This window comes from Manis javanica, chromosome 4 (genome assembly GCF_040802235.1).
Source record: "Manis javanica isolate MJ-LG chromosome 4, MJ_LKY, whole genome shotgun sequence".
NCBI lineage: Eukaryota > Metazoa > Chordata > Mammalia > Pholidota > Manidae > Manis > Manis javanica.
Genome location: NC_133159.1, coordinates 109520544 through 109540605, shown reverse-complemented (window position 1 = coordinate 109540605; position 20062 = coordinate 109520544). Strand labels below are relative to the sequence as shown.

General features: G+C 39.1%; 1 protein-coding gene across 5 annotated transcripts in view; it reads left to right on the top strand.

The window, feature by feature from the left end:
• The window catches only part of TDRKH (tudor and KH domain containing), a 28244-nt gene that overhangs the window by 2397 nt on the left and 5785 nt on the right, over positions 1-20062 (top strand). For 3 of the 5 annotated variants that reach the window (XM_017659766.3, XM_017659769.3, XM_017659767.3), the window contains exons 2-3: positions 19019-19164; positions 19889-19995. In XM_017659766.3, the coding sequence (XP_017515255.1) occupies positions 19041-19164; positions 19889-19995 (231 nt within the window). In that variant the 5' untranslated portion in view covers positions 19019-19040. The remainder of the gene's footprint in view (positions 1-19018; positions 19165-19888; positions 19996-20062) is intronic. The other 2 variants (XM_017659770.3, XM_037003331.2) reach the window with 1 other exon arrangement.

The following is a 20062-nucleotide window of genomic DNA, read 5'->3' as shown; positions in this document are numbered from 1 at the left end:
CTATTGTGTACTAAGCACTGAGGAAGGAAACCAAAAGTTCCCTGCCCCTGTGGGGTTTACATTCTGATGAAACAATCAAAATGGAAGACCTGGCAGGTCATTATATGAGTTTGGCTTTTGATCATAGTGAGATGGGAAGTTACCAGAAGGTTTTGAGCAGATGAGTAACGTTATTTGACTTACTCCAGCTATTGTGTTGAGAATAAACTAGACGGTGTTAAATGCAGGGATATAATTCCAGAATTGCAGTAATTTGGGCAAGAGATGGTGGTTTTGAGCAGATGGTTGGTCATAGCAGTGGAGAGGTAAAAAGTGGTTAGACTGGGTAATTTGAAGGAAGAATAGGATTTGCTGACAGGCTGGAAGTGCTGTTTGAGGGAAAGGATAAGATTTTTTTAGCTTGAAGTAAAAGAATGAGTTGCCCTTTACTTGAGGTGGCAAAGACTACTGGAAGAGAGTGAGATCTGGAGCTCAGTGTTTGTGCCTGTTAGCTTTCAGATGCCTTGAAGATATCAAATGGAGATGTGTCTCATAGACAGATGTGCAAACCTGGAGTTCAGGAGAGCCTTCCTAACTGGATCAGTGGGTTTGAGAGTTATCAGCATATAGGTGGGATTTAAAGGCAAGCTGTGAAGGAGACTTGATGAGGTCACCAAGGAAGTGAAGTAGAATGGAGAAGAACAAAGGATAGAGCCCTAGGGCACTCCATTGTTTAGTGGTTAGAGAAAGGGGAAGGAAGGTGCAAAAGAGACTGAGCAGCCTAAAAGGAGAAGGAAACCCCAGGAAAGTGTTGTCTGAAAGCCAAGGGGCAAATTGAGGTAAAGAAAAGACTGATAATTGATCTTTGGCTTTAGCAGTAAGAAGTCCCTGGTGACCTTGACAAGAGCTGTGAGAGTAGACTCAAGAAGAGAAATTAAGCTCAGAAATATTGGCCCTGATGAGTTTTCCTGTAAAAGAAATGAGAAGTATTTGGAGGAATAAGTGGAATCAAGAAAAGGTTTTCTTCAAAAAAGAGAAATAATAATAGCATGTTTGCTGATGGAAAGACCCACTAGAGAGGAAATATTAACAATGCAGAAAAAGGAAGGAGAGCAGTGCTGGTGGAGCACCACTTTTATGAGAAACCTCTGTGCTGGTGTTTAACTGGAGGCAGGTCCTTGGTCTCACTGCAAGAAAGAACTCAAGAATGACACAAAAAAGCAGTTGAGCATTAAGAGTTTATTTGGAGAACTAGATTATAGAAAAAGACAGCAAGTACACACCTGAGAGTTGGGCTTAGAGTGGAGTGGATCCAGAGGGGGTGATTCAAGAGAACAACAGGGAGCTTTTTTTCTATAAAGGGAGGTGAATAATCACTAAGATTAGGTTTCAAAGGTAATAGGTGGGAGTCTTCCTGGAATTCAGGCTTGCTCTTATCTAATGTCTATTGGGGAAGTTTTTCTTGACTTTGGTTCTCAGAACTGTCATGGTGCAGGGGGTAGGGGAGGCATGATTTTTATTATGATAATGAGTGTATAATGTATTCAGAGGTGAAGTCGGGGCCACTTTCTCCTCCCTGTTGCGACTACCCAGTTTTAAATTGGCCAGTCTGTTATCTATAGTCACTCCACATCCCAAGGGAACAGTTATACAGAATGTGTAGAATGTAAGCAAGCATCTAGCCTAAGTAAACACCAGCCTAAGTCTCCCTCCCTCACCCTGTTTTTGTCTAGCTATCTACCTACTCTAACACTAGGAGCAGAGACAGTTCATCCAGGGCCACAAGTGAGAAGAGAGGATATTGCTGGGTAAATGTAATAGAAGTTTGTTAATTTTTTTCTCTGAATGCTCTACTTTCTCAGTGGAATAGGGCACAAGGACATCAATTAATAGGATGGAGAAGGAAGCACTAGAGGTTTGAGAAGAGAAGGAATGAAATAATTGGGAGGATGGGAAAGAATATGGAATATGGAAATATAGTGAGGCACATGTTAAGATTTGCTTGGTAACAAAATTAAGATACAGTTGTCAGAGACTAGTAGTGAGAAGGCCATTGCAATGGTCTAAATGAGATTTGATGAGCTTCAGAATCAATCCAGGTGCAGTGTTGTTGAGTCATTAGCGTATAGGTACAGTTGCTACTGCAGGTGTAGATGAAATTGTCCAAACAGGGCAGAGTGACAGCTACAGTGGATAGAGGCCTTTGGAAGACAAATCCAAAACTCTGAAGGCCCCTGCAGTAAAACAGGAGAAACCAGAAGCACAGAGGTAAGATTACATAAGGCTTATATGTACCGTCTAGGCTGATTATCTGGAAAGCTATAGTTCTGGTGAAGAGCAGAACTTCTGTTCACTGTAAGTTGAGGAATAAATAGAAATCAGGAGTACAGACAGTAAATAAAAGAAGGAAGTGAAGTCAAAGTAGCAAATTCCAAAATTAGGCCTGGAAAGCCATTCCTTGCAGAGACAGTAGCAACTGGAAGGCTTGGAAGAATGGGACACAGACAAGGAATTTTAAGTAGTTTGATATGAAATCTAAATATATGTTTTTAAAATATTTGATTCATTTAATAATGTTTTGTTCCTTTGTCTTTTATAAAACTACAAGCAATGTATAGTTCTTGAGGGGGATGAAGTATGCTTCTGTTTAGGACTTAGGTTAGCTAACTCTTTAAAAATGCCCTGAAACCTATTATTTGAAAATTTTGAGACTGCTTAAGTTCTCAAAATGGCAAAAGTAGGCAGTAGTAGCCTTTTTTGTTGGTATCATTAATTTACAATTAGATGAGCAACATTATGGTTACTAGACTCCCCCCATTATCAAGTCCCCACCACATACTTGTTTTCTTTGTGTTATACTGCTTTCCCAGTGCCCACCCCCCTACATAATGTGTGCTACACGTAATGCCCCTTTTTCTCCCTTATCCCTCCCTTCCCATTCATCCTCCCCAGTCCCTTTCCCTTTGGTAACTGTTAGTCCATTCTTGGGTTCTGTGAGTCTGCTGCTGTTTTGTTCCTTCAGTTTTTTCTTTGTTGTTATACTCCAGATGAGTGAAATAATTTGATACTTGTCTTTCTCTGCCTGGCTTATTTCACTGAGCATAATACCCTCTAGCTCCATCTGTGTAGTTGGAAACGGTAGGATTTGTTTTCTACTTATGGCTGAATAATATTCCATTGTGTGTATGTACCACATTTTCTTTATCCATTCATCTAATGGACACTTAGGTTGCTTCCATTTCTTGGCTATGGTAAATAGTGCTGTGATAAACATAGGGGTACATACGTTTTTTTCAAACTGGGCTCCTGCATTCTTTCTTTATTTTTTTAATTTTTAAAAAATTTTTATTTTGGTATCATTAATCTACAATTACAGAAAGAACATTATGTTTACTAGGTTCCCCCCTTCACCAAGTCCCCCCCACATACCCCTTCACAGTCACTGTCCATCTGCATAGTAAGATGCTGTAAAATCACTTGTCTTCTCTGTGTTGTGCAGCCCTCCCCGTGCCCCCCACACACTATACATGCTAATCGTAATGCCCTCTTTCTTTTTCCCCGCCCTTATGCCTCCCTTCCCACCCATTGTCCCCAGTCCCTTTCCCTTTGGTAACTATTAGTCCATTCTTGGGTTCTATGATTCTGCTGCTGTTTTGTTCCTTCAGTTTTCCTTTGTTCTTGTACTCCACATACGAGTGAAATCATTTGGTACTTGTCCTCCGCTTGGCTTATTTCACTGAGCATAATACCCTCTAGCTCCATCCATGTTGCGAATGGTAGGATCTGTTTTTCTCTTATGGCTGCATAATATTCCATTGTGTATATGTACCACATCTTCTTTATCCATTCATCTACTGATGGACACTTAGGTTGCTTCCATAGCTTGGCTATTGTAAACAGTGCAGAGATAAACATAGGGGTGTATCTGTCTTTTTCAAACTGGAGTGCTGCATTCTTAGGGTAAATTCCTAGGAGTGGAATTCCTGGGTCAAATGGTATTTCTATTTTTAGTTTTTAAGGAACCTCCATGCTGCTTTCCACAAAGTTTGAACTAATTTACATTCCCACCAGCAGTGTAGGGGGGTTCCCCTTTCTCCACATCCTCACCAATATTTGTTGTCGTTTGTCTTTTGGATGTTGGCCATCCTAACCGATGTCAGGTGATATTTCATTGTGGTTCTAATTTGCATTTCTCTGATGATTAGCGATGTGGAGCATTTTTTCATGTGCCTGTTGGCCATCTGAATTTCTTTTCTTCGCTTTTTTTGTTTTATTTGTTAATTTTTTTATTAAGGTAATGATATACACTCTTATGAAGGTTTCACATGAAAAAAACGATGTGGTTACTACATTTACCTGTATTATCAAGTCCCACTACCCATACCCCAATGCAGTCATTGTCCATCAGTGTAGTAAGATGCCACAGATCCACTATGTGCCTTCTCTGTGCTACACTGTTCTCCCCATTATACCCCACACCATATGTACTAAACATAATACCCCTCAATCCCCTTCTTCCTCCCTCCACACCCGCCCTCCCACACCCCTTCCCTTTGGTAATCACTAGTTCCTTCTTGGAGTCTCTGAGTCTGCTGCTATTTTGTTCCTTCAGTTTTGCTTCATTATTATACTACACAAATGAGGAAAATCATTTGGCACTTGTCTTTCTCTGCCTGGCTTATTTCACTGAGCATAATATCCTCCAGCTCCATACATGTTGCTGCAAATGCTAGGATTTCTTTGTTTCTTATGGCTGAATAGTATTCGATTGTGTATATGTACCACCTCTTCTTTATCCATTCATCTACTGATAGACACTTAGGTTGCTTCCATATCTTGGCTATTGTAAAAAGTACTGTGATAAACATAGTGGTGCATATGTCTTTTTGAATCTGAGAAGTTGTATTCTTTGGGTAAATTCCTAGGAGTGCGATTCCTGGGTCAAATGGTATTTCTGTTTTTAATTTTTTGAGGAACCTCCATAATGCTTTCCACAATGGTTGAACTAGTTTACATTCCCACCAGCAGTGTAGGAGAGTTCCCCTTTCTCGACATCCTCGCCAGCATTTGTTCTTCGTCTTTTCAATGCTGGCCATCCTTACTGGTGTGAGGTGATATCTCATTGTGGTTTTAATTTGCATTTCCCTGATGATTAGTGATGTGGATCTATTCATGTATCTGTTGGCCATCTGAATGTCTTCTTTGGAGAACTGTCTCTCATATCCTGTGTGTGTTTTATAATCGTGTTATTTGCTTTTTGGGTGTTAAGGCATTTAAGTTCTTTATATATTTTGGATGATAACCCCTTGTCAAATACGTCATTTACAAATATATTCTCCCAGACTGGAGGATGCCTTTTTGTTCTGTTGATGGTATCCTTTGCTGTACAGAAGCTTTTAAGTTTGATGTAGTCCCATGTGTTCATTTTTGCTTTTGTTTCCCTTGCTCGAGGAGATGCGTTCAGGAAGAAGTTGCTCATATTTATATTCAGATTATTGCCTATGTTGTCCTCTAAGAATTTTATGGTTTCATGACTTACATTCAGGTCTTTGATCCATTTCCAGTTTACTTTCATGTATGGGGTTAAACAGTATTCCAGTTTCATTCTCTTGTGTGTAGCAGTCCAGTTTTGCCAACACCAGCTGTTGAAAAAGCTGTCATTTCCCCCATTGTATGACCATGGCTACTTTATCAAATATTAATTGACCATATATGGTTGGGTTTATATCTGGGCTCTCTAGTCTGTTCTATTGGTCTATGGGTCTGTTCTTGTGCCAGTACAAAATTGTCTTGATTACTGTGGCTTTGTAGTAGAGCTTGAAGTTGGGGAGCATAATTCCCCCAGCATTATTCTTCCTTCTCATTATTGCTTTGGCTAAATTTTAGAATGATTTTCTCTAGTTCGTTGAATAATGATGTTAGTATTTTGATAGGAACTGTATTGAATCTGTAGATTGTTTTAGGCAGGATGGCCATTTTGACAATATTAATTCTTCCTATCCATGAGCATGGGATGAGTTTCCATTTATTGGTATCTTCTTTAATTTCTCTTAAGAGTGTCTTGTAGCTTTCAGGGTATAGGTCTTTCACTTCCTTGGTTAGGTTTATTCCTAGGTATTTTATTCTTTTTGATGCAACTGTGAATGATACTGTTTTCCTGATTTCTCTCTCTGCTACTTCATTGTTAGTGTATAGGAATGCCACAGATTTCTGTGTGTATTAATTAGGTATCCTGCAACTTTGCTGAATTCAGATATTAGATCTAGTAGTTTTCGAGTGGATTCTTTAGGGTTTTTTATGCACAATATCATGTCATCTGCAAATAAGGACAGTTTAACTTCTTCCTTGCTAATCTGTGTGCCTTCTATTTCTTTGTGTTGTCTGATTGCCGTGGCTAGGACCTCCAGTACTATGTTGAATAGAAGTGGGGGGAGTGGGCATCCTTGTCTTGTTCCCAATCTTAGGGGAAAAGCTTTCAGCTCTTGCTGTTAAGTATAATGTTGGCTGTGGGTTTGTCATATATGGCCTTTATTATGTTGAGGTACGTGCCCTCTATACCCATTTTGTTGAGAGTTTTTATCATGAATGGATGTTGAATTTTGTCAGATGCTTTTTCAGCATCTATGGAGATGATCCTGTGTTTTTTGTCCTTCTTTTTCTTGATGTGGTGGATAATGTTGATGGATTTTCTAATGTTGTACCATCCTTGCATCCCTTGAATAAATCCTACTTGATCATAATGGATGTTCTTTTTGATGTATTTTTGAATTCAGTGTGCTAATATTTTGTTGAGTATTTTTGCATCTATGTTCGTCAGGGATATTGGTCTGTAATTTTCTTTTTTTGTGGTGTCTTTGCCTGGTTTTGGTATTAGAGTGATGCTGGCCTCATAGAATGAGTTTGGAAGTATTTCCTCTTCTTCTACTCTTTGGAAAACTTTAAGGAGGATGGGTATTAGATCTTCACTAAATTTTTGATAAAATTCAGCAGTGAAGCCATCTGGTCCAGGCATTTTGTTCTTTGGAAGGTTTTTGATTACCAGTTCAATTTCGTTGTTGGTAATTGGTCTGTTCAGATTTTCTGTTTCTTTCTGGGTCAGCCTTGGAAGGTTGTATTTTTCTTGAAAGTTGGCCATTTCTTCTAGGTTATCCAGTTTGTTAGCATATAATTTTTCCTAGAATTCTCTCATAATTCTTTATATTTCTGTGGTGTCCATAGTGATTTTTCCTTTCTTGTTTATGTGAGTAGATTCTTTTCTTGATACATCTGGCTAGGGGTTGATCTATTTTGTTTATTTTCTTGAAGGACCAGCTCTTGCTTTCATTGATTCTTTCTATTTTTTTAGTCTTCTTGATTTTATTTATTTCTGCTCTCATCTTTATTATGTCCCTCCTACTGACTTCGGGCCTTATTTGTTCCTCTTTTTTCTAGTTTCATTAATTGTGAGTTTAGACTGCTCATATGGGATTGTTCTTCTTTCCTGAGGTAGGCCTGTATTGCAGTATACTTTCCTCTTAGCACGGCCTTCACTGCATCCCACAAATTTTGTGGTGTTGAATTATTGTTGTCATTTGTCTCCATATATTGCTTGATCTCTGTTTTTATTTGGTCATTGATCCATTGATTATTTAGGGGCATGTTATTAAGCCTCCATGTTTTTGTGGGCTTTTTCATTTACTTTGTATAATTTATTTCTAGTTTCATACCTTTGTGGTCTGATAAACTGGTTGGTACAATTTCAATCTTTTTGAATTTACAGAGCCTCTTTTTGTGGCCTAGTGTATAATCTATTCTTGAAAATGCTCCATGTGCACTTGACAAGAATGTGTATTCTGCTGCTTTGGGGTTTAGAGTTCTGCAGATGTCTGTTAGGTCCATCTATTCTAATGTGTTTTTCAGTGCCTCTGTCTCCTTACTTATTTTCTGTGTTAGTGGAGTGTTGAAGTCTAGAATGAATGCATTGCATTCTACTTCCCCTTTTAATTCTGTTACTAATTTGTTTCATATATGTAGGTGCTCCTGTGTTGGGCACATAGATGATTATAATAGTTATATCTTCTTGTTGGATTGACCATTTTATCATTCTGTAATGTCTTTCTTTGTCTCTTGTGACTTTCTTTGTTTTGAAGTCTGTTTTGTCTGATACAAGTACTTCAACTCCTGCTTTTTTCTCCCTACTGGTTGTATGAAATATCTTTTTCCATCTCTTCACTTTTAGTCTGTGTATGTCATTGGGTTTAAGGTGAGTCTCTTATAGGCAGCTTATAGATGGGTCTTGTTGTTTTATCCATTCAGTGACTCTGTATCTTTTGATTGGTGCATTCAGACCATTTACATTGAGGGTGATTATCGATAGGTATGTACTTATTGCCATTGCAAGCTTTAGATTCATGGTTACCAAACGTTCAAGGTTAACTTCCTTACTATCTAAGAATCTAACTTAACTCACTTTATATGCTATTACAAACACCATCTAAAGGTTCTTTCTCTCTCTCTCTCTCTCTCTCTTTCTCTCTCTCTCTCTCTCTCCTCCTTTTTCTTCTTACTTCATTCTTTATATATTAGGCATCATATTCTATACTCTTGTCTATCCCTTGATTGACTTTGGGGATAGTTAATTTAACTTTGCATTTGCTAAGTAATTAGCTGTTCTACTTTCTTTACTGTGGTTTTATTATGTCTGGTGACAGCTATTAAACCTTAGGAACACTTCCATCTATAGCAGTCCCTCCAAAATAGACTGTAGAGATGGTTTGTGGGAGGTAAATTCTCTCAGCTTTTGCTTATCTGGAAATTGTTTAATCCCTCCTTCAAATGTAAATGATAATCTTGCCAGATAAAGTAATCTTGGTTCAAGGCCCTTCTGCTTCATTGCATTAAATACATCATTCCAGTCCTTTCTGGCCTGTAAGGTTTCTGCCTAGAAGTCTGATGATACCCTAATGGGCTTTCCTTTTGTATGTGATCTTATTTCTCTCTCTGGTTGCTTTTAACAGTCTGTCCTTATCCTTGATCTTTGTCATTTTCATTATTGTATGTGGTATTGGTGCCTCATCTTCCTTGGGTCCCTTGTGTTGGGAGATCTGTGCATCTCCATGGCCTGAGACACTATCTCCTTCCCCAGATTGGGGAAGTTTTCAGAAATTACCTCCTCAAAGACACTTTCTATCCCTTTTTCTATCTCTTTTTCTTCTGGTACCCATATAATATGAATATTGTTCTGTTTGGATTGGTCACACAGTTCTCTCAATATTCTTTCATTCTTAGAGATCCTTTTTTCTCTCTGTGCCTCAGCTTCTTTGTATTCCTCTTCTCTTGTTTCTATTTCATTTATCATTTCCTCTACCATATCTAATCTGCTTTTAAGACCCTCCATTGTGCTCTACAACGATTGGATCTCCAACCGGAATTCATTCTTGAATTCTTGAATATCTTTCCATACCTCCATGAGCATGTTAATGATTTTTATTTTGAACTCCTTTTCTGGAAGATTCATGAGGTCAGTGTCATTGAAATCTTTTTTCAGCAGTTGTATTAATAATTTTACTTTGAACCAGGTTCCTTTGGCATTTCATATTTATTTATGGCACCCTCTAGTGCCCAGAAGCTCTACCCTTCTGGAGCTTCTCAGCCCCTGAAGCAATGTTGGGGTTCCAGGGGAGTGGTATTGGTGCCTCAGGGGAGGAAACAGCTGTTTCCTGCTTCCTGGCTTCTGTGCGTGTCTCCACTGCCTGAACCAGTGAGCTGAGCACACAAGTGCAAGCCTCTATGCTTTGCATTTGTAGTTGCTGTAGACAGATCTTCCCTCTGGCTGGCCTAATGCTAGGGTAGGGTTTGCTAGTTTGCGAGCCAGTTGGGGCTGGCTGAGAGAAAGGCTTAGTAGGCTGCGTATCATGGAGGGGGTCCCTGGAGCTGTGTTGCCAGCCAGGGAGCTGGAGAACCTGAAAATCGTGAAAGCTCCCAACCTGCTGGGCAGAGTGCACCTGGACAATTTTGTCTACCTGTCCTTTCTCCTGAGCAGTAAGCTCTGTGCAGTCCTTGTCCCTTTAGCAGCCCTCTTGCTAAGGGTTTCCTTGTTAGGAAGTCTCTCAGACTGCCCGCCTTTCTTTTGTCCCAGAGCAGCCGGATATCGATCCCTGCTTTCCACAAGTGGCTGGAGTCTCAGTCTCTCCAGGAATTCTGCCTGTCTTAGCTTTCCAACCCCCTAATCCTGAGTACCATGCAGGCACCATGAAATGTAGGTTTGTGCTCCCAGAGCAGATCTCCAGAGTTAGATGTTCAGCAGTCCCAGGCCTCCACTGGGTTGGGGGAGGGGTTTGGGTCCTGCAAGGCCACAGCTTTGGTACATTACCCTGTTCCATAAGGTCTGCTCTTTTCTCCAGGTGTATGCAGTCTGGTGCAGTCCTCTTTCCTGTTTCTCTTTCAGGATTAATTGTATTAATTATATTTGCGTACTATATGTGGTTTTAGGAGGAAGCCTCTGTCTCATCATTCATGCTGCCATCTTTAATCCACCCCATCTGAATTTCTTCTTTGGAGAAGCATCTGTTCAAATCCTCTGCCCATTTTTTAATTGGATTATTTGCTTCTTATTTGTTGAGGTGCATGAGCTGTTTATATATTTTGGATGTCAACCCTTTATTAGTTATATCATTTAAGAATATATTCTCCCATACTGTAGGATGCCTTTTTGTTTTACTGATGGTGTCCTTTACTGTACAGAAGCTTTTCATTCAGCTTGATATAGTCCCACCTGTTCATTTTTGCTTTTGTTTCCCTTGCCCAGGGAGATATGTACATGAAGTAGTTGCTCATGTTTATTTCCAAGAAATTTTTGCCTATGTTTTTTTCTAAGAGTTTTATGGTTTAATGACTTACATTCAGGCCTTTGGTCCATTTTGAGTTTACTTTTGTGTATGGGGCTAGACAGTGATCCAGTTCCAATCTCTTACATGTAGCTGTCCAGTTTTGCCAACACCAGTTGTTGAAGAGGCTGTCATTTCCCCATTGTATATCCATGGCTCCTTCATCATGTATTAATTGACCATATATGCTTGGGTTAATATCTGGACTCTCTATTCTGTTCCCCTGGTCTATGGGTCTGTTCTTATGCCAGTACCAAATTGTCTTGATTACTGTGGCTTTGTAGTAGAGCTTGAAGTTGAGAAGCGAGACTTCCCGCCCCCTGCTTTATTCTTCCTTCTCAGGATTGCTTTGGCTATTCAGGGTCTTTTGTGGTTCCATATAAATTTTAGAATGATTTTCTCTAGTTCGTTGAAGAGTGCTGTCAGTATTTTGATAGGGATTGCATTGAATCTGTGGATTGCTTTAGATAGGATGTTCATTTTGACAATATTAATTCTTCCTACCCAAAAGCATGGTATGAATTTCCATTTGTTAGTGTCCTCTTTAATTTCTCTGAAGAGTGTCTTGTAGTTTTCATGGTACAGGTCTTTCACTTCCTTGGTTAGGTTTATTTCTAGGTATTTTATTCTTTTTTATGCAATTGTGAATGGAATTGTTTTCCTGATTTCTCTTTCTGCTAGTTCATCATTAGTGTATAGGAATGCAACAGATTTCTATATAGTAATTTTGTATCCCACAAGTTTGCTGAATTCAGATATTAGATCTGGTAGTTTTGGCATAGATTCTTTAGAGTTTTTTATATACAATATCATGTCATCTGCAAACAGGGACAGTTTGACTTCTTCCTTACCAATCTGGATGCCTTTTATTTCTTTGTGTTGTCTAATTGCCGTGCCTAGGACCTCTAGAAGTATGTTGAATAAAAGTGGGGAGAGTGGGCATCCTTGTCTTGTTCCCAATCTTAGGGGAAAAGCTTTCAGTTTCTTGCTGTTAAGTATAATGTTGGCTGTGGGTTTGTCATATATATATGGCCTTTATTATGTTGAGGTACGTGCCCTCTATACCCATTTTGTTGAGAGTTTTTATCATGAATGGATGTTGAATTTTGTCGAATGCTTTTTCAGCACTTATGGAGATAATCCTGTGATTTTTTTTTTGATGATTAACTATATTTTACTTATTTATTTATTTTAATTTTTTAATTTAATTTTATTTTTTAATCATTAATCCACAATTACATGAAGAACATTATGTTTACTAGGCACTCCCCTACCTCAAGTCCCCCCCACAAACCCCTTTACAGTCACTGTCCATCAGCATAGTAAGATGTTGTAGAATCACTACTTGTCTTCTCTGTGTTGCAAAGCCTTCCCCTTTCCCCCACCTCCTACATTATACATGCTAATCATAATACCCCCTTTCTTCTTCCCCACCCTTATCCCTTCCTACCCTCCCATTCTCCCCAGTCTCTTTCCCTTTGGTAACTGTTAGTCTGTTCTTGGGTTCTGTGATTCTGTTGCTGTTTTGTTCCTTCAGTTTTTCTTTTGTTCTTATACTCCACAGATGAGTGAAATCATTTGGTATTTGTCTTTCTCCGCTTGGCTTATTTCACTGAGGATAATACCCTCTAGCTCCATCCATGTTGTTGCAAATGGTAGGATTTATTTTCTTCTTATGGCTGAGTAATATTCAATTGTGTATATGTACCACATCTTCTTTATCCATTCATCTACTGATGGACACTTAGGTTGCTTTCATTTCTTGGCTATTATAAATAGTGCTGTGATAAACATAGGGGTGCATCTGTCTTTTTCAAACTGGGCTCCTGCATTCTTAGGGTAAATACCTAGGAGTGGAATTCCTGGGCCAAATGGTATTTCTATTTTGAGCTTTTTGAGGAACCTCCATACTGCTTTCCACAATGGTTGAACTAATTTACATTCCCACCAGAAGTGTAGGAGGGTTCCCCTTTCTCCACATCCTCGCCAATATTTGTTGTTGTTTGTCTTTTGGATGGTGGTGATCCTTACTGGTATGAGGTGATATCTCACTGTGGTTTCAATTTGCATTTCTCTGATGATTAGCGATGTGGAGCATCTTTTCATGTGCCTATTGGCCATCTGAATTTCTTCTTTGGAGAAGTGTCTGCTCAGTTCCTCTGCCTATTTTCTAATTGGCTTATTTGCTTTTTGTTTGTTGAGGTGCGTGAGCTCTTTATATAATTTGGATGTCAACCCCTTATCAGATATATCATTTATGAATATATTCTCCCATACTGTAGGATGTCTTTATGTTCTACTGATGGTGTCCTTTGCTGTACAGAAGCTTTTTAGCTTGATTTAGTCTCACTTGTTCATTTTTGCTTTTGTTTCCCTTTCCTGGGGAGATATGTTCATGAAGAAGTTGCTGATGTTTATGTCCAAGAGATTTTTGCCTATGTTTTTTTCTAAGAGTTTTATGGTTTCATGACTTACATTCAGGTCTTTGATCCATTTTGAATTTACTTTTGTGTATGGGGTTAGACACTGATCCAGTTTCATTCTCTTACATGTAGCTGTCCAGTTTTGCCAGCATCATCTGTTGAAGAGACTGTTATTTCCCCATTGTATGTTCATGGCTCCATTATCGTATATTAATTGGCCATATATGTTTGGGTTAATGTCTGGAGTCTCTAATGTGTTCCACTGGTCTGTGGCTCTGTTCTTGTGCCAGTACCAAATTGTCTATTTTATTATGCCTTTGTAGTAGAGCTTTAAGTTGGGGAGTGAGATCCCCGCCACTTTATTCTTTCTCGGAATTGCTTTGGCTATTCGGGGTCTTTGGTGTTTCCATATGAATTTTTGAACTATTTGTTCCAGTTCGTTGAAGAATGTTGTTGGTAATTTGATAGGGATTGCATCAAATCTGTATAGTGCTTTGGGCAGGATGGCCTTTTTGACAATATTAATTCTTCGTAGCCAAGAGCATAGGATGAGTTTCCATTTGTTAGTGTCCTCTTTAATTTCTCTTAAGAGTGTCTTATAGTTTTCAGGGTATAGGTCTTTCACTTCTTTGGTTAGGTTTATTCCTAGGTATTTTATTCTTTTTGATGCAATTGTGAATGGAATTGTTTTCCTGATTTCTCTTTCTATTGGTTCATTGTTAGTGTATAGGAAAGCCACAGATTTCTGAGAGTTAATTTTGTATCCTGCAACTTTGCTGTATCTGATATTAGTTCTAGTAGTTTTGGAGTGGAGTCTTTAGGGTTTTTTATGTACAATATCATGTCATCTGCAAATAGTGACAGTTTTACTTCTTCTTTATCAATTTGGATTCCTTGTATTTCTTTGTTTTGTCTAATTGCTGTGGCTAGGACCTCCAGTACTATGTTAAATAACAGTGGGGAGAGTGGGCATCCCTATCTTGTTCCCGATCTCAGAGGAAAAGCTTTCAGCTTCTCGCTGTTCAGTATGATGTTAGCTGTGGGTTTATCATATATGGCCTTTATTATGTTGAGGTACTTGCCCTCTATACCCATTTTGCTGAGAGTTTTTATCAGGAATGAATGTTGAATTTTGTCGAATGCTTTTTCAGCATCTATGGAGATGATCATGTGGTTTTTGTCTTTATTTTTGTTGATGTGGTGGATGATGTTGATGGATTTTTGAATGTTGTACCATCCTTGTATCCCTGGGATGAGTCCTACTTGGTCATGGTGTATGATCCTTTTGATATATTTTTGAATTCGGTTTGCTAATATTTTATTGAGTATTTTTGCATCTACTTTCATCAGGGATATTCGTCTGTAATTTTCTTTTTTGCTGGGGTCTTTGCCTGGTTTTGGTATTAGGGTGATGTTGGCTTCATAGAATGAGTTTGGGTGTATTCCCTCCTCTTCTATTTTTTGGAAAACTTTAAGGAGAATTGGTATTATATCTTCTCTGTGTGTCTGATAAAATTCCGAGGTAAATCCATCTCGCCCGGGGTTTTTTTTCTTGGGTAGTTTTTTGATTACCGCTTCAATTTCTTTCTGGTAATTGGTTTGTTTAGATTTTGTGTTTCTTCCTTGGTCAGTTTTGGAAGGTTGTATTTTTCTAGGAAGTTGTCCATTTCTTCTAGGTTTTGCAGCTTGTTAGCATAGAGGTTTTCATAGTAGTCTGTAATAATTCTTTGTATTTCTGTTGGGTCTGTCATGATATTTCCTTTCTTATTTCTGATTCTGTTGATGTGTGTTGATTCTCTTTTTCTCTTAATAAGTCTGGCTAGAGGCTTACCTATTTTGTTTATTTTCTCAAAGAACCAGCTCTTGGCTTCATTGATTTTTTCTATTGTTTTATTCTTCTCAATTTTGTTTATTCCTTCTCTGATCTTTATTATGTCCCTCTTTCTGCTGACTTGAGGCCTCATTTGTTCTTCTTTTTCCAATTTGATAATTGTGACATTAGACTATTCATTTGGGTTTGTTCTTCCTTCTTTAAATATGCCTGGATTGCTATATACTTTCCTCTTAAGACTGGTTTTGCTGCGTCCCACAGAAGTTGAGGCTTTGTGTTGTTGTTTTCATTTATTTTCATATATTGCTGGATCTCCATTTTAATTTGGTCATTGATCCATTGACTATTCAGAAGCGTGTTGTTAAGCCTCCATGTGTTTGTGAGCCTTTTTGCTTTCTTGGTACAATTTATTTCTAGTTTTATACCTTTATGGTCTGAAAAGTTGTTTGGTAGGATTTTAATCTTTTTGAATTTACTGAGGCTCTTTTTGTTGGCTAGTATGTGGTCTATTGTGGAGAATGTTCCATGTGCACTTGAGAAGAATGTATATCCTGTTGCTTTTGGGTGTAGAGTTCTATAGATGTCTATTAGGGCCATCTCTTCTAGTGTGTTGTTCAGTGCCTCTGTGTCCTTAACTTATTTTTTGTCTGGTGGATCTGTCTTTTGGAGTGAATGGTGTGTTGAAGTCTCCTACAATGAATGCATTGCAGTCTATTTCCTCCTTTAGTTCTATTAGTATTTGTTTCACATATGCTGGTGCTCCTGTGTTGGGTGCATATATATTTATAATGGTTATATCCTCTTGTTGGACTGAGCCCTTTATCATTATGTAATGTCCTTCTTTACTTCTTGTTACTTTCTTTGTTTTGAAGTCTATTTTGTCTGATACTAGTACTGCAATACCTGCTTTTTTCTCCCTATTGTTTGCCTGAAATATGTTTTTCCATCCCTTGACTTTTAGTCTGTGCATGTCTTTGGGTTTGAGGTGAGTCTCTTGTAAGCAGCATATGGATGGGTCATGTTTTTTTTATCCATTCGGTGACTCTGTGTCTTTTGATTGGTGCTTTCAGTCCATTTACATTTAGGGTGATTATCGATAGGTATGTACTTACTGCCATTTCAGGCTTTAGATTCGTGGTTACCAAAGGTTCCAGATTACTTTGCTTACTATCTAAAAGTCCAACTTAACTCACTTAGTATGCTGTTACAAACACAATCTAAAGGTTCTTTTCTATTTCTCCTCCTTTTTCTTCCTCCTTCATTCTTTATATATTAGGTATCAAATTCTGTACTTTTTGTCTATCCCTTGATTGACTTTGGGGATAGTCAATTTAATTTTGCATTTGCCTCACAATCAGCTGCTCCACCCTCCCTACTGTGATTTTACTACCTCTGGTGATAGCTATCCAACCCTAGGAACACTTCCATCTATAGCAGTCCCTCCAAAATAGACTGCAGAGATGGTTTGTGGGAGGTAAACTCCCTCAGCTTTTGCTTATCTGGAAATTGTTTAATCCCTCCTTCAAATTTAAATGATAATGTTGCTGGATAAAGTAATCTTGGTTTCAGGCCTTTCTGCTTCATGGCATTTAATACATCATGCCACTCCCTTCTGGCCTGTAAGGTTTCTGCTTAGAAATCTTGTTAGTCTGATGGGCTTTCCTTTGTATGTGATCTTATTTCTGCCTCTGGCTGGTTTTACCAGTCTGTCCTTATCCTTGATCTTTCCCATTTTAATTACTATGTGTCTTGGTGTTGTCTTCCTTGGGTCCCTTGTGTTGGGGGATCTGTGGATCTCCATGGCCTGACAGACTATGTCCTTCCCCAGATTGGGGAAGTTTTCAGCAACTACCTCCTCAAAGACACTTTCTATCCCTTTTTCTCTCTCTTCTTCTTCTGGTATCCATATAATGCAAATATTGTTCCACTTGGATTGATCACACAGTTCTCTCAATATTCTTTCATCTTTAGAGATCCTTTTTTCTCTCTGTGCCTCAGCTTCTTTGTATTCCTCTTCTCTAGTTTCTATTTCATTTATTGTCTCCTCCACCGTATCCAACCTGCTTTTAATACCCTCCATCATGTTCTTTAACGATTGGATCTCTGATCTGAATTCATTCCTGAGTTCTTGGATGTCTTTCCGTACCTCCATTAGGATTTTGACTATTTTTATTTTGAACTCCCTTTCAGGAAGAATCACGAGGTCCATATCATTTAAATCTATCTTTTCCGGGAGTTGGTTTAACAATTTTACTCTGGACAGGGTTCCTTTGGGGTTTCATGTTTGTATATGGCGCCCTCTAGTGTCCAGAAGCTCTATTCTGGAGCTGCTGAGCCCCTGAAGCAATGTCAGGGGTCGCAAGGGAGCGGTACTGTTCCCTGGGGGTAGGAAAGAGCTGTTCCCCACCTCCTGGGTGCTGTGCCTGTCTCCACTGCCTGAGCCAGTGGGCCAGTCACACAGGTATAAATTTTTGTCCCAGAGCAGCCAGATATGGATCCCTGCTTTCCACAAGCAGCCGGAATCCCAGTCTCCCTAGGAACTCTGCCTGTTTTAACTTTCCAACCCAGTAGTCATGCGAGTCTCATGAAAGCACCATGAGATGTAGGTTTGTGCTCCCAGCACAGATCTCCAGAGCTAGGTATTCAGCAGTCCCAAGCCTTCCACTCCCTCCCTGCTCCATTTGTCTTCCTCCCGCCAGTGAGCTGGGGTGGGGAGGGGCTGGGGTCCCACGGAGCCACAGCACTGGTACCTTACGGTTCGCTGAGGTCTGCTCTTTTCTCCAGGTGTGCAGTCTGATGCCGACCTCTTTCCTGTTGCTCTCTCAGGATTAGTTGCGCCAATTAAATTTTCTCATTGTATCCAGTTTTAGGAGGAAGCCTCTGTCTCTCCTGTCACGCCGCCTTCTTTAATCCTCTGTTCCTGTGATTTTTGTCCTTTTTGTTGTGGTGGTGGATGATGTTGATGGATTTTCAAATGATGAATCGCACCTGATCATGGTGTATGATTCTCCTGATGTATTTTTGAATTCAGTTTGCTAGTATTTTGTTTAGTATTTTTGCATCTGTGTTCATCAGGGATATTGGTGTGTAGTTTTCTTTTTTTTTGGTGTCTTTGCCTGGTTTTGGTATTATAGTGATGCTGACTTCATGGAATGAGTTTGGAAGTATTCCCTCCTCTTCTATCAGGGGAATGGGTATTATGTCTTCTGTAAATGTGTGATAAAATTCTGCAGTGAATCCATCTGATCTGGGAGTTTTGTTCTTGGTAGTTTTTTTACTACAAATTCAATTTCGTTGCTGGTAATTGGTCTATTTAGATTTTCTGTTTCTTCCTTGGTCACTCTTGGAAGGTTGTATTCTTCTAGAAAGTTGTCCATTTCTGCTAGGTTATACAGTTTGTTAGCATATAGATTTTCATAGTATTCTCTAATAATCTGTCTTTCTGTGGTGTCCATCGTAATTTTTCCTTTCTCATTTCTGATTGTTTATGTGTATAGATTCTCTTTTTGTCTTAGTAAGTCTGGCTAGAGATTTATCTATTTTGTTTATTTTCTCAAAGAACCAGCTCTTGGTTTCATTGATTTTTTTTCTATTGATTTTTTCTTCTCTGTTCATTTCTTCTCTGATCTTCTATGTTCCTCCTCCTACTGTCTTTGGGCTTCATTTATTGTTCTTTTTCCAGTTTCAATGATTGTGAATTTAGACTATTCATTTGGGATTGTTCTTCCTTCTTTAAATAGGCCTGGATTGCTATATACTTTCCTCTTAGAACTGCCTTCGCTGCATCCCACAGAAGTTGAGGCATTGTGCTGTTGTTTTCATAGTAGTGGTCTTTTTAATAGAATTGTAATGTGTTCCCATGCCTCTCTGCCAGTCGTAAAGGTGATGAAAACTTCTTTTCCCTCATTTGCTTATTTCAGGATGTAAGGGTACAGCAGAAATATGTCTACTGAACCAACTTCTTGTACAAGTTTGTCCACTGTTCAGAAAATAGCACTGGGCCTCGGGATCCCAGCCAGTGCAACAATTGCATATATCCTATACCGCAGATACAGGGAAAGCAGAGGTATGTGAACCCCACAGCTATACATACAGAAATGTTCAGACTATCTTCTGGCCTTGTTAGATCAAAATGAAAACTTCCCTTGCCAGACCTGGTATGTTTGTTGGGAATTAACTGGCTTGTTCTGAGGGATCGTTGAAACTGTTTGGTTTCTTCTTTTCTATGTTCTTAGTGTGAAGCTAGTCTATGAAATGAACTCATTTTGTAATTCTGTTGATGTGTTCACTTCAGCAACATCAGCACTGCAATAGGTTCTTTTTCTTTTTTTTAATATCTCCACTCATCTTATTCATAGGCTCCTTCCATTTAGGTTTTAGAAGGTAACTGGGGGATCCAGTTTCCCCACAGGCTGGTCTTAGAAAATAGGACCTAGAGAAATGATTTACATACAAACAGAAGCTCTGAGCCTAATTGACTCCTCAGACAACTTCTAACCTTCATTCTTCTCCATGAGTCATGTTTTGGAAGAAGTAGTTTGCCCGAAATCCAGCACCCCTTCCTTGAAGAACCAAATGCTTTAGCTGTTTTAGCATCTGAAGTATCCCAGAGAGAATGCCCCTCTTCTGGCCTTTTGGGACCTTTAATTTCCACTCAGGTGCTACTTCTTGTTATATAGAGATGCTCAGTTTATCTTTTGAATCAGTGTCTTTTTACAGATTCATGGGAGGGCTGGTAGTATCTTTTGGTGTTATACCTAAGTTTGATCTGATAAGCTATGTCTGTGCAGAAGAGCGGCTGACTTTTGTTGGGGAAGATGACATCGAGATAGAGATGCGAGTTCCCCAGGAGGCTGTGAAGCTCATCATTGGCCGGCAAGGAGCCAATATCAAGCAGGTAAATGTGCAAGCAGGCAATTGGCTTTCCCAGGGGTTGAGTCTACTTTTTGACTTATTTCCTCCTC